At 40.1% G+C, this 14,206-nt stretch overlaps 1 protein-coding gene across 1 annotated transcript; it reads right to left on the bottom strand.

Moving 5' to 3' along the window:
- Positions 1–10,947: 10,947 nt before the first annotated feature.
- LOC114773211 (protein tyrosine phosphatase type IVA 2) lies at positions 10,948–13,783 on the bottom strand. The gene is made up of 6 exons (XM_028965718.1): positions 13,712–13,783; positions 13,267–13,375; positions 13,077–13,169; positions 12,163–12,293; positions 11,504–11,578; positions 10,948–11,429 (listed from the first exon to the last, which is right to left on the bottom strand). The coding sequence occupies exons 1-6, from the start codon at positions 13,714–13,716 to the stop codon at positions 11,318–11,320; spliced, it is 525 nt and encodes a 174-aa protein (XP_028821551.1). The 5' UTR covers positions 13,717–13,783; the 3' UTR covers positions 10,948–11,317.
- Between the last annotated feature and the right edge of the window lie 423 nt (positions 13,784–14,206).

The raw sequence follows: 14,206 nt of genomic DNA, 5'->3' as shown, positions 1-14,206 counted from the left end.
CAAATTGGTTGGTGGCCACCATGACACCCCTTCCTGAAATCTAAGATTTCTTACCTTTGTGTTCTTATAGTTCAGGACAAGATTGTTGTCACTGGTAAGCTGTTCATTCAGCATCATTAGCAAACAAAGTATTTTAGAATCATGTATGGGTATCATGTATGTGTGAAAAGGGAGAAGTTTAAGTTGAACTTTATTGTCATTTCAGCTTCATACATTTTAGACAGTACAGTCCCTGACAAAAGTCTTGTCACTTGTGTACAAAGTGCTGCTGAAAATATTTCTAATCAATATTTTTTTTTTACAAGAAATAGTTAGTTTTTATTCCAACAGCTTTTGTAATAATGTTTCAGTGCAAAACAAAACTGTCAAAAAGTATTCTAGATTCAAAGCTTGGTAAAGCCCATTTAGTCCAAATTTTGCAAAGACATAAGTGTTGTCGCCTTGTCATATGAGCTTCACCTGTCATTAATAATGGATCAATTAGGTCTCAGGTGTGTAAAAAAGAACCCAGTACATTAGAGATTTACATTTACAGAATTTATCAGATTGCCCTTATTCCAGAGCGACAATCAGTAGTACAGGGGACGGTCCCCCCTGGAGCAAACTTAAGGTTAAGTGTGTAGCTCAGGGACACAATTGGTAGTAAGAGGGATTCTGGTTCAATGGCGAGTGTGTTACCCACTAGGCTACTACCACCCTAATAGACCTTCACATCAACGGAAACTAAACCACTGCAAACATGCCTAAGATTCACCAGAAGACCAGACCCACTGCTGATGTGGCAAACACCTTCATTGAGCTCCACGAGACCTGGCCACCTGAAGTCCCTGTGTCAACCAGAAGAGTTGGATCGGATTCTGTATTGAAATGGCCTCCATGGTCGAATCAGTGCCCAGAAGCCAGCACTAAACAAAAGAAAATTGAAAAGCCTTGAAATACTGTATGGCATTTGCCAAGGCCCACAGCCTGCAAAAAGGATGGACGCTGGAAAAGTGGCAGAAGATGGATTTTTCAGACAAATCTTCTGTTGAATTACACCACAGTCACTGCAAATATTGCAGAAGGATGGTGCTCAATCACATACTTCCATCTCCACATCAAAGTTCCTCAAGGCGAAGAAGATCAAGATGCTACAGGATTGGCCAGCCCATCCACAAGACATGAACGTCATTGAGCATGTGTGGGGTAAAATGAAAGAGGAAGAGAATATTACCAAACCAAAGAATATTAATGAACTCTGGGAGGCATGCAAGACTGCTTTCTGCTATTCATGATAACTTCATCAATAAATAGTATGATCTCCTTGCCAAACCTGTCACGGACTGCGGACTTATGGGGAAGGAAGCGCAGAAGCAGGACATGCTGGGAATGGGGTTTTATTTATTAAATAAACAATAACACACAATAAAGACTGGCGCGGTGGCCGAAAAACGATTTAACTTAAATAAGAACATAAACTTGCCCGCAGGCGTGTGGCGATTGCCAGAACTCAAAATACTCGTGAAACATACACAGGTCAAGTGCATGCAGCGAGTCCACGAAAATGTAGTCCCATTCGAAGGGGTGGAAATCTAGGGGTTATATGCGCTGTCAGGATTGGCCACTGGTGATTAGCACAGCTGCAGTCAATCCTGACAAAACCGCATGAATGCAGTCCTTCAAGCTCCTGGAAGTCATACAAGATATCACATTTTGATCTCACAGCACCACTACTTAATTTGCTGACAAATGTTTGTATTTGCAGTAAATTTGTTCAACTCCTGTATAGGTGGCAAAACTTTGTCTTGCCAAAATTTGACCTTTCTGTCTTGATTAAATGATGATGATCTTTTTTCAGTGAAACTAATTCATTTCAATGCATTAAACATTATTTGGTAGGGTTTTAGCTTTTTCATATGAGCTATTTCTAATGCCATTTGATTAATTAAAAGTCAGATTAATATCAGATGTTTCCACAAAATAGACTTTTGTCAGGGACTGTATGACTGCACATGGTTGAGGCAGCAGACTCACCCATGCCTGCAATAACAGGAACAGAAATACAAAAAAATATATTTTATATGAAGAACATTTGTATAGCCCTTAAACTCCTACAGTTCACATTTTCACTAATACAGCAAAAATTTCTGGGTTACTCACACCAGAGGAAGAACCGCTCCCCACCCCCTCTGGCGCGTAAATTAGATTTTTGCCTCGCCTTGTTTTTCACCAGTTCAAATCTAGTCTTGCTCTCACTCTCAGAATCACCTTTGTGTTGCCAAGTATGTGAGTGAACACATGCAAGGAATTTGATTCAGGTCGATTGTGTCTCTCAAGCACAACAGTATAAAAGCAATATACAATATAGGCTAATATTTTATATACTTAAATAGAACAATTACAAAAAATCTGTAATACAGAAGTGGATATAAAAGGCAGTAGCAGTGCTGTAGGTTTTTAGCAGTGTGACAGTTAGGGTTTAGGAGGGAACCAAGGTACCAAGGTAAAGAAGCTGTTCCTGCATCGGCTAATGCTAAAAGCTAAACATTCAAATGAAATCTTACACACAGGCAGCCTTATAATTTATTCAGGAAGTTAAGCTATGACACTGCTTTATGGGTTTCAGAACACAGAACACAGGGCATGTCGCGTTTGGTCTGAAACCAGCTTTAGCTTTCGGGATACTTACGTTTGTTTCATTATGTCTGTCTCTGTCTGCCTTTCTTTTCATCCCTGTTAAATATGTCTCTTAAAGGTTTGTTCATAAAACAGCCGCAGCGTCACTAAGAAACACATGACATAAATCGTCATGAAGTGCATTTAAAACAATTTCTAATGAATTCTTACCGTGGGTGTTCTGTTCATTGAGTTGGTCAGCCAAGTTACTCGCCAACAAAAAGCTGAAGAAGCTCTGGTCCAATGTCTGAGCTCCTAGAAAGATCTAGATAAGTTCTTAAAAAGAGATCAGTGTAACGGATGAGGGGATGGGCGAGGGATAGAGGAATCCGCCAAAACCTTAAGAGATGATTATATATAAATGCCATAAACATTGCCCTGTACAATGTGCTGAACCACCTGAAACATCGGGAGGGCTGCTCTTCATCAACTTCATCTCAGCCTTCAATACCATCATCCCTGAATTCCTGGTCAGCAAACTGTCTCGGTCTTCCCCCACTCACCTGCATCTGAATTAAAGAACTGGAGGAACTGGAGGAACTTAGGGTTAAGTGTCTTTCTCAGGGACACAATGGTAGTAAGGGGGACTTGAACCCGGGTCTTCTGGTTCATAGAAGACATTACAGGGCCCTTAGATCAAGGACAACAGACTCCGGGCTAATTTCTTCCCCAAAAGTCATCGGCATCCCCGAATGTATCAGACATTTCAAATGATAACTTTTATGAAATACACTTTATGCACATTGGGTGTTATTCATTGTGAATCTTGATTTCTTGCAAATGCAGAGCAAAATGTCTTAATATTCATATTAAGGGCAGGTGGTGGCCTTGCGGTTAAGGAAACAGCCCTGTAATCAGAAGGTTTGGGTCCAACACCTTTGAACGATCTCTTGTAATTTGCCTGCAGCTGGTTGCAGTCCAAATGACATAAAAGCTTCTTATCTTATCTTATACTGTCAGGGCAATTGAAGTAGGTGGATATAGTTACTCTTGCCTAATCCTCATGTCCTTCTGGGTCATGAGGATTAGACAAGTAATGGATTAGCCAGTAGTATATTCCTGCATTGTGTTCATAGCATGAGTCTTGCATCTGCTCAGACTTAACGTGCATTTAGCAGCACTCATATTGGGAAAGGGACACTAGCAACGTGAGGCTAAATTCAAGGTTGCAACACTCCACAGCTGTCATAGTAGCTAGCTACCATTAGACATGCAAAAATTGGTGACATTACATTGTTTTGAGGTACAGGAACAGACCTGAATAATTTCACAACTTCACCAGTCAAAGTAAAAGTTTAATGTGATTAAAAATGTTTACACAGTGGTGAGCTAAGCTTATTACACAGAGCTAATACTTGGTTTACTAAACACTTAACTGGAGATAATTTAATCTGGGAACAGTGCCATGAAAACACATCCTCTCGTATTTTTTATCTCATATGAAGAACTAGAACCAATATACTTATGCAATGGTATTTAGTGTTACAGGCTTTTAACCTGGAGATAAAGCATAAGCGGGAGAGGATAGGTTTTAGCGGACACACTGTCATGGGCCTTTTGAAATATGGAAGAAGTGATTATCAAGACGGGATGTTGATTCTTGGTGGTGAGGGTGTTACGTCCTGTGGTGAAGTGCTGTCTGTGTTCTCTGTCTTGTTTGTGTTTTCCTTTTTGTAGGAAGAGCCTGTAATTAAGGGGTGGTAGTAGCCTAGTGGGTAACACACTCGCCTATGAACCAGAAGACCCAGGTTCAAATCCCATTGACTACCATTGTGTCCCTGATTAAGACACTTAACCCTAAAAATGTCTCCAGGGGGGGACTGTCCCTTTACTACTGATTGTAAGTCGCTCTGGACAAGGGCGTCTGGTAAATGCTGTAAATGTAAATGATTATGCAACTCCTCCCTATTTGCACTCCTGTCGGAGTGAGGCTGTTAGAGATGGCATGGGTCTGCTGAGAAACAGATGCCCTATACACAGTACAGTAAAGCAGTAAGGCTTGAATTGTGCTTCTTTTGATTTATGAGTAACGTTTCTCTCCCTCTTTCCTGATTGTTGACGTTCCTGACCTAGACCAGGACGAAACACGAGTGGGTCAACTACTACAGCCCTTGGTAAACAGACCATGTAGTCAAAAGATTCCTGGCCTACAATGGCATATTTTATGCCAACTTTAACATGCCACTCATGTGGTTTGTCTCAGAGTAGTATCTAAAGCAATGTTAATCATCAACTCCACTTTCCATGTTGTAAACAAAAATTCAGCAAATACACTGCCTTAAAAGCTCATGTCTATCATTCCCACAACAGCTGGATAATGTACCAAGCACATTTGTGTGTGATTAATTGTGAGAAGCAATGCATCTGAGATCTTCTTGCACATCTCAATGTCCATTTGAGAAAGCATGAATTAGTACATTGCCTGTTCAGCCTGTAACAAGGCATTTAGAGTGAAGTCAACATGTTTTACAAGCACATAGGCATGAGAGAGTCATATTCTCAGTCATCGGTGTCCTCACAAATTGAACAAGATGAAAGTGAAATGGACCAAAGTGAAACACAGCTCCAGTTTGCAGAAGACATCAAGTCTGTGTACATGAGACATTTGTGCCAGTTTTACATGCAACACCAAGCAAAGTGATTGTTGATGAGATTGTTGACAACAGTTTAAGTGACATTTGTCATCAGTATACAAACAACAAAATTAGAGAAACAGGCTAATAGGGCTGTTAGATATGTCATATATGGAGTTTGATTCACTTGTACTGTGTATTCTGGAAACTGACTTACATATGGCATGTAGCTCTGTTAGAAAACAGTATTTTCTGAGAAACTTTGGATATGTGCAGCTGGATAAAATCTACCTGGGCATCAGTGAACATAGAAGAGACTGTTATGCTCAATACATTCCTCTGTCTGACACATTGAAATCTATTCTCAAAGATCCTGTTGTGAGGCAGGAGTGTGCAAAGTCACAATATAGGCAAGTTTCTGATGATGTCTTAATTGATATTTTTGATGAATCAGTCTACAAATCCAATGAACTGTTTGTACAAGAAGGTGAGATTGTCATGAAACTGATATTGTATCAGGATGTGTTTGACATTGTAAACCCCCTAGGGTCTGTAAGGAAAAGACATAAGCTTGTGGGAGTATACTTCACATTTGCAAACTTCCAATTATTTCATTGTTCAAGAATTGACTATATTCAGTTAGTACTGTTGTGCAAAGAGACAGATTTCAAATATTTTGGAGAGAACACAGCTATTTTTGAATGTCGTCAGGCCTGAGACACCTTGAGGAACATGGTGTTGTGACCACTTCTGGTGATGTGGTTCGAGCAACAATAATATCGGTTGCAGGGGTCACACTGTAGTGGCAAATTACTTTTGTAGGTATTGTGAGATAATGAGAGATCAACTTGAGAATGTCAGTGAGTGCTTTCCTGTACGAACAGCTCGTTCCTACAATGAAGCAACAATTACTGCTGAAGGGTGATGTGAATGATGTCAAAAAAATTGTCCTTGTAGTTGGCGGTACTGTGGGACATGGATTTCGAATGCCGTTGCCTAGTATCCATCTGGAGAATCTCTGCTCTCTTCCCAACAAAAACTGACCAACTTCTTCTGCTTAGCCGGATCAACAGGGATTTTTCCAACTCTGCTGGAAAACACAGGCAGATACTTGCAGATCTCCTCACAGAGAATGAGCGACGACACTCGGACTCTGTTTAAATTATTCTTGGGGATTTTAACAAAGCAAATCTCTCACGTGAACTGCCCAAAATACAGACAGCAGAGACAGTAATATACTGGATCACTGTTACACAGCAATAAAGGATGCATACCACTGTCCAACGAGCAGCCTTGGGGCTTTCTGATCAATGTTTGGTTCATCTCATAGCGATCTACAGGTCAGCTAAACCTGTATTAAGGACTATAAAAAGGTGGACTGATGAAACAGAGTGGCATCTAAAAGCCTGCTTCTCTCTCACTGATTGGTCTGTTTTTGAAGCTGCTGCCAATGATCTGAATGAGCTCACAGAGACTGTAACATCATATATCAGTTTCTGTGAGGATATGTGCATTCCTACCAGGACTCGTTTAACCTACAATAATGACAAACCAAATGAGCCCAGCTCTCTGTCCCTAGCTCTGTCTGCCAATGGATTACCAGATTTCTGACAGATAGGCAACAGCTAGTGAGAATGGGTAAAATCACATCCAGCACCCGTACGACCAGCACTGGCGCCCCTCAAGGTTGTGTTCTCTCCCCACTGCTCTTCTCCCTGTACACCAAAAACTGCACCTCTATCAAGCTCCTGATGTTTGCAGATGACACTACACTCATCGGCCTCCAGGACGGTGATGAGTCTGCTTACAGACAGGAGGTTAAAGAGCTGGCTGTCTGGTGCAGTCTTAACAACCTTTAGCTCAACACACTCAAAACAGTGAAGATGAATGTGAACCTCAGGAGGAACCTGCATGCTCTCCCCCCACTCACCATCATGGCCAGCACTGTGGCTACAGTGGAGTCATTCAGGTTCCTGGGGAACTGCTGAGAGAATCATCAGAACATCCCTCCCCAGTCTCCAAAACCTGTATTTATCCAGAGTGAGTAAAAGGGAAAATCACTCTAAATCCCTCACACCCAGCACACTCTCTCTCTTCAATCTGTTGCCATCTGGTCAATGCTACAAAGCACTCAGACACAGGAACAAATTCATCCCCCAACCAGTCCATGTCATGAACATGACATACAATGGCCAGCACTGTGGCTACAATGTCACTCAGGTTCCTGGGGAACAATGTGGTACACACAACGCTAAAAGAGATAAGCGATTATTTATTTAACACACACTTATTTACATGTCATATTTGCACATATCACCATACCTATATAAACATATCATAAGTGGTCATACCTTTTGTTTTTATTATATATATTGTATGTTGTGTTTTTGCAATTTTGTACATTGTGTATCTTTACATAACTGCTTCTGATTCATAACTGATTCTGAAATAAATGCTGTGAGTCTTTAATTCACCATGTTTGCCAGCCAGGCCTTCTTCCATGCATAGGGCATGACTTGTTTGAGGGAGTTGTAGCTTACAACATAGCCATTTACATGCAATACTGGCTTACATACTCTCAGCTGAACAGACAAATCAAACAATTTGTCTACAAAGACTCAGATTCTCTTTCATCTCCTTCTCAGGTTAATGAAAAGGCAGAGGCAGTAGGTGGACAAGCAGCTGAGAACTGGTGTCTCATTAGACTCCTTCCTGTTATTATTGTGACAGAGTTTATCCTCATGACCCAGGGTGGCAACTACTGATCACATTGAAAGATGTTGTGGAACTAGTGTGTGCACCCAGTATTAGCACGGACCAGATTGCTTGCCTCAATGTTGAATACCTAGAAACAAGGAAAACATTATCTCCCACAGATTGTCTAAAACCCAAACACCAGTATCTTCTCCATTACGCATCATTAATCCAGAAACCTGGCCCCTTAATACATTTGTAGACCATAAGAGTTGAAAGTAAACACTCCAATTTCAATTCGCTATACAAAATAGAAGGCCAGGGTGTTGGCACTTTTGAAACAGCTTATGTGTCAAACTGAAAACCATAAAAGGCCCATGAACGGCTTGCAGAAAGTGGCGGTCCTGACAATGCAAAGAAGCAGTGCAAGGATGCCCTGATCCAGCACTTCCTGTAGGTGTAGGATTTAAAGAAAACTGAGCGATTGATGTTAGGGACGTTTCCCATAGAGAGAATAGATAGTTGTATGTGGTATGTAGTTACTAAGAATGTTTGGAATAACATATGTTAACATGTTTTGTACAGTTGCTTCTGGTCAGTTGGACAAGGAGAAGTGTGTGGGGGGTAGTTGGTGTGTGTACTTTGCTTCTGGGGGGGTTAGTTGGAGCGTGTTAAGTATGTTTTATTGATTTTTTCAGTAAAGTGTTATGTTGTCATTGTATTCTTTTATAAACAGTTGGCAATCTGGAAAAAGTGTGCAGTACGACGTATGGAACCTGGATAAATAAAAAAATTACCTATTACCACCTTTTCACCTCAGCCAACAGTAAATGTGCAGATTGGACAAGAAGACTGAGAGGGGGGGCATATTTTTAGCTATAAATCATTATGAGTTAGATTTTAAATTAATCAATTGTTGTAAATGTACATAAATTTTTATGGCAGGAAAAATAAAGTGTAGGCATTTATCCAAATGCTAAACCTCAGGTCTTACTCTGTTCAAAGCCACACCGACCATGTCCAACCAGAGCTGCTCTCTTAAAGCACCCCCGTACATTTTACAAATTGGTTGTGTGACATAACAACAGGCCAGGATATGGATTTGGCCGATGGTAAACTTGTAATTAAATATGCAATAACACGAGACTACACAATACATTTGTATCAGCACCTAAAACATCCAGTTTATACCCAGCAGTTCCTATATGAAAGTGAAGTGAAACACTGCAGCACAGCACAAAAACGAAGCATGCTGCACAAAACAAAATGTCCTCTGCTTTTAATCCGTCACCCTTAGTGAGCAGTGGGTGCCCGGGGAGCAGTGGGGACGGAGCTTTGCTCAGTGGCACCCTCTCATAGTTGAGGTATACCTATGATGAAAATTACAGGCCTCTCATCTTTTTAAGTGGGAGAACTAAGTGGCTGACTAAATACTTTTTTGCCCCACTGTGTGTGTGTGTGTATATATATATATATATACATACATATATATATATATATATATAAACACTGCTCTGCTAGGTGCTCGTTTCCCCTGGGTCCGCCTTTTCGCATTGCGGCCTTCATTGTTCCTCAGGATCTTGCTCAGGCAGCTGGGATCCGGAGCAGTTAAAAATCTTCGAATTGTGAGTGAATTGTATACTAATTGAAACCAGTGTGTCTCTATTATACCTAATGCACTCAATGGTGGTGTATTTGCAGGTGAAGAGTTGCTAAAACTAAAAACTTAAACTAAAAGCTAAAACTAAACTTTAAAGTCAAAAACAAAGTAAACAATGTCTGAGCAGTTGTGACGGCAGCCGACCTCATCAGTGCCATCTTCATACTAGGCCCATCCTCATATTAGCTGAGGCACCTGGGACTCAGCTCATCTCTCCAACATCCTAACTGGCAGACCACAAGCAGTAAGGATGGGCGGGCATGTCTCAGCCACCATCACTCTCAGCACTGAAGCCCCCTGCTGTACTCTGTACACCTACGACTGTGCAGCCACTACAAACTCCACCACCATCATCATTAAGTTTGCTGACAACACTGTCAGCAAACTTGGGGGGCCTGATCTCTGACAACAATGAAATAGCCTACCTCTAGGAGGTTGGAAATTTAAGCAAAGTAAAGATACTTTTACTTACATTTTTTCAGTACTTTTTCCACCTCTGACCTTGATTTGCACACACTTCTCAGCAAAGGAGAAGTGCTCACTAACACTCACTAAGATTTGTGAATAATATTTAAGAATAATTGGTCTTTTCTATAAGATCTTTGAAATCAGTTGATGAAAAATGGGGAAAAAATATATATAATTTATATTTTTGTTCATTGATCTGTTACAACACAAAAAGTGCAAAAAGTAATGCACTGTGAATACTTTCCAGATGTACTGTGTGTGCGTGTATAAATATTATTGAATGATAAAATTATTATTGAACTAAATCACAGTAAAACAAACAAGAGACAGCACATGTCAATTTATTATTTTTTTGTCCAAAACCCAGACCAAGTGGGAAAATGATTAAAAACAAACCCAGACCAGACCATGTACTTTGTCATTTCTAATCTTCTTACTTCAGTGTGGCTGCAGAATGAACAGTAGGGCTCTCAGAACAAGTGTGTGAAGGAATGTAATTCTCTTAGACTGGTTTCATACCAGTAAGCAGCAAAAGTTAGTAATTAGTACCTAAATCTAACCAAACTGCTTACAGCACAAAACCTGTGTGTATACACATGTAAGATGGTCCCAGGGATATGGGGGCATTCTCTACGCTGGACTGAATATTGCACTCCCCAGACATACGATATAAATTGGACAAAAAAAAAAAAGGATACAAAACTTCAAAGCAAAGAAAAACAATTAAAGAAAAGAACAAATTCCTGTTAGCCCCAAACACCAATTATAGTGAATAAATACAGATGTCTCTTACTCAATCAAGCCCTAACATTAAAATGATAACTACAAAAAGTTTGGGAACTCATCACTGCTTTAAGAGGATCCTTTAGGAAACCTTTTGTGCAAAAATACCCCAGATAATCAAAAAAATTTAATGTATCGATAACAATAAAAATCCATGTTGATAGCATTAAAAACTTATGAATCCTGTTCCACAATAGTTCTAGTTATGCAATTCATTCATGTAAAAAGAAAATTAAAATAATATTCTCATGACAGAAATCTCAGACAGGGACCGTGTTTATTTCTAGCACTGTACTATGCTAATCAAAGGACAGGGCTTAATCTGTGCTTTTACAGACTCACAACGTATACAGCTGGTGAAGCCATGACCTCATGTTCACTTTGTGATCGATTACCCATTACATTTACACCACAATTGCTTTCAGACAGTTTCTAGATGACTGTATACCCCCGCCCCAGCTAGTCAAAAATGAAAACACGCAAATTACTGGACACAGCAGTTATGCCCGTTGGCTTCTTTAAACCGCAGACGCATTTTGGGTCTGTATTTCTCGAGGTAAAGAAGCTGTTTGGAGTTGAAGGCTCCACGTCTCTTCCTTAAAAAGACAGAAATATGTGATTTAATATGTGAAGTTTTGTACGGAAATGAACTTATGTGACACAGACTCACTGTCTTATGAACTGGACAGCATCTTCATACTTCATCCCACACTCAATCAATGCAAGGGCCACTAGAACAGGTGCTCTGGAGGAGAGGAGCAAAGGTGAGAGAACACACACATTATTCGCTTTCAAATTAAACACCACTTCAAGCAGCAAAGGGCAGTCTGAGTAAAATGTTCTCATGAAACATGTTAATTTAACTAAATAAATTTGGCAAATTATGAATCTAAATTATGCTATTTATTAAAAACAGAAGCATGCTATTAATTAAATTTTGAAATAAAGATGAGTTCATTTTGCTTTTTTATGAAATTATAGGTTAGACAGAGGTCAGGCTTAATCAGCACTAGGCATTTCTGTTTGCTTGAAATCTAATCACTGGTGATATTTTAAGAATAAAGATGTGCTTTGTTCAGCATTGCTACTGATGCAGGTTATTCTTCAGCTTCCGACGTGTCCCTATTGTACAGTGTGAGCAGTCAGGTCGCATCCAAATATCAGACAGTACAGTGTCTGCACATACATCGTATTTTCCCCCCCTCGCGCACAGGGTATGGACGGCTATATTCACACTAGTGAGAAGGCTATGAAAGGGCAATAAACCAGAATTCAGGAAAACAGCCAATTAGGAATCAGTCACTAAAATACTGAAATGCTCACACTCACCGGCCTAGTCCTGCCACACAGTGCACAGCAATACAGCAGCCAGGCTCATCTCTGAACTTATTCTTCAACAGGTTCAGCCAATCATCTACAATCTGAGTGGGGGGTGGGGCTCCATCATCAAAAGGCCAGTCCTATAATAAAAGAATAGATGAATATTTATAAATAAAACTGATAACATAACTCTTCTTTATATACAATTGACTTCACAGTGCTCTAATACAGATTCCAGATTTATGGCATCACAATGATAATCTACAGCTCAACTGTAAACCTACAGAGATCCAGCTAAAAGCACTACAACAAAACATGTCCCAATTCAAACAGCCACTGCAAAAATACCTCACCTAGTGGTGCCATGAAGTACTTACTTTTCTTTATAGCATAAAGGTTTAACAGTTGAACATTAACAAAATTAAATTGAACAGTCAATGCTTACAAAAAACAAAAAACTATTTAAAATACTGGCCACTAAAACCCAAAATTTGTATAATTGATCAATTTAATTAGTCTCAGAGGACTACAAGTCACATGTCAAAAGGTGATGTTCTCAGCTTGTATGTGTGTGTATGTACATCTATGTTTTATGCTGATCTGGTGCCTCTGCTCAACAAGAACAAGTTGCTTAATTCTTTCTCAAACGCAAGCGCCCAGTAACCTAGTACAGTCACACCTAGGAACATAGTAGTCAGGGGATTTAGAAGGTAAATTGTGTGTATAAAATGGAAATAGATTTTGCAAGTGAAATTAAGTGGACTGCTGACTTCAAAAGCATTACCGGAACTGGAACCATAGAGAATCAAAAATGGCAGAAAAGCGCCTCCCTTTCCAGTGCTTCCCTCAAGTCTTTGTTCCTTCCTAGACCACAATCTGGGGTAACCTGTTAGTAATCACACACACACAGGATGAACATTTACCAGAACTTGGATCCCCTCCTTCTCCACCGGTGCTTTGTCATAGGTGGCCTCACACACACGCACAAGTGTGTTCACTTCAAACTTCTTAAGTTCCTGACAACCCAGAGAGACAAACAGTACAAATGTATTTAACACAAAAGCAGACACGCTCAAATATTTCATAACTCAATTGTCACTTACACTCTCTTACCTCTGTGAACTTTTTCAGTGTGGCGTTGGTGGGGTTGTGTGTGATGAGGAACCTCATACACTCATAGGAAATCTCTACAGCTGCAGGGCGGTTCATGTTGGCCAGATGTCTTTAAAACAATTACAGTACAGACACTCTTCACATACAGTTCCCGTACAATATTATCAGGCTCCTTTTCACAAAACAAAATTGGCTCAGATTTCAGCAAGGTCTGATACAAAATAAATTATATACCTAAAAAAAAAAAAAAGTTTCAAATGGATGAGTGAAGGGGAATGACCAAATGAGGCTTGGAAATAACAGGTTTGTGAAGATGAAAAAGTAAAACTGTGTCCAAAAAACAAAAGAAAAAAAAAATGAAGAAAAGAAAAACTGAGGGGGGCGGGGAGTAGAAAAGAAAAAAGGGAGACTATCGTTTAGTCATCCAATCAGAAATCAGATTACCCCCATTCAGGCTTAATCACAGAGAAAAATGACAGGGAGAGAGGTGGGGCCTGACACCAGGGACTACGGTTCCACAAGCCGCAGTGCAGAGAGGAGACAGGGCAAGAGTCAGGATGGCAGGACCCAGTACTCTTCTGCTGTTACTGCTCAGGGGGGCTTTCGGATAGCGTAATCCCTTGGGTGGCCAGCAATTCACTTGTCCACAAAGGCGAGGTGCTGAGCCTGGCAGAAGTCTCCACTGACAGTCACAAACGCCATAAATGTGCGACCCAAATCAACACAGAAACACTGGAGAAAGAGGAAAAAAGAACAAAAAGAGAAACATATAAATTCTTTCTTTTGATGGCAAATTCTGTAAAATATTTTTGACAAAACTACAGAGAGACTGACTGGGATGTTTTTAGAATAATGTTTTACCAATTAAAATGTAGACTGAATTTTAAGACACTTACAGTGTGTACCTTCCCTTTAATATATAGCAAGGAGCAATACCACA

This window comes from Denticeps clupeoides, unplaced genomic scaffold (assembly GCF_900700375.1).
Source record: "Denticeps clupeoides unplaced genomic scaffold, fDenClu1.1, whole genome shotgun sequence".
NCBI lineage: Eukaryota > Metazoa > Chordata > Actinopteri > Clupeiformes > Denticipitidae > Denticeps > Denticeps clupeoides.
The sequence above is the reverse complement of the archived record's forward strand: the minus strand, read 5'-3'. Positions and strand labels throughout refer to the sequence as shown.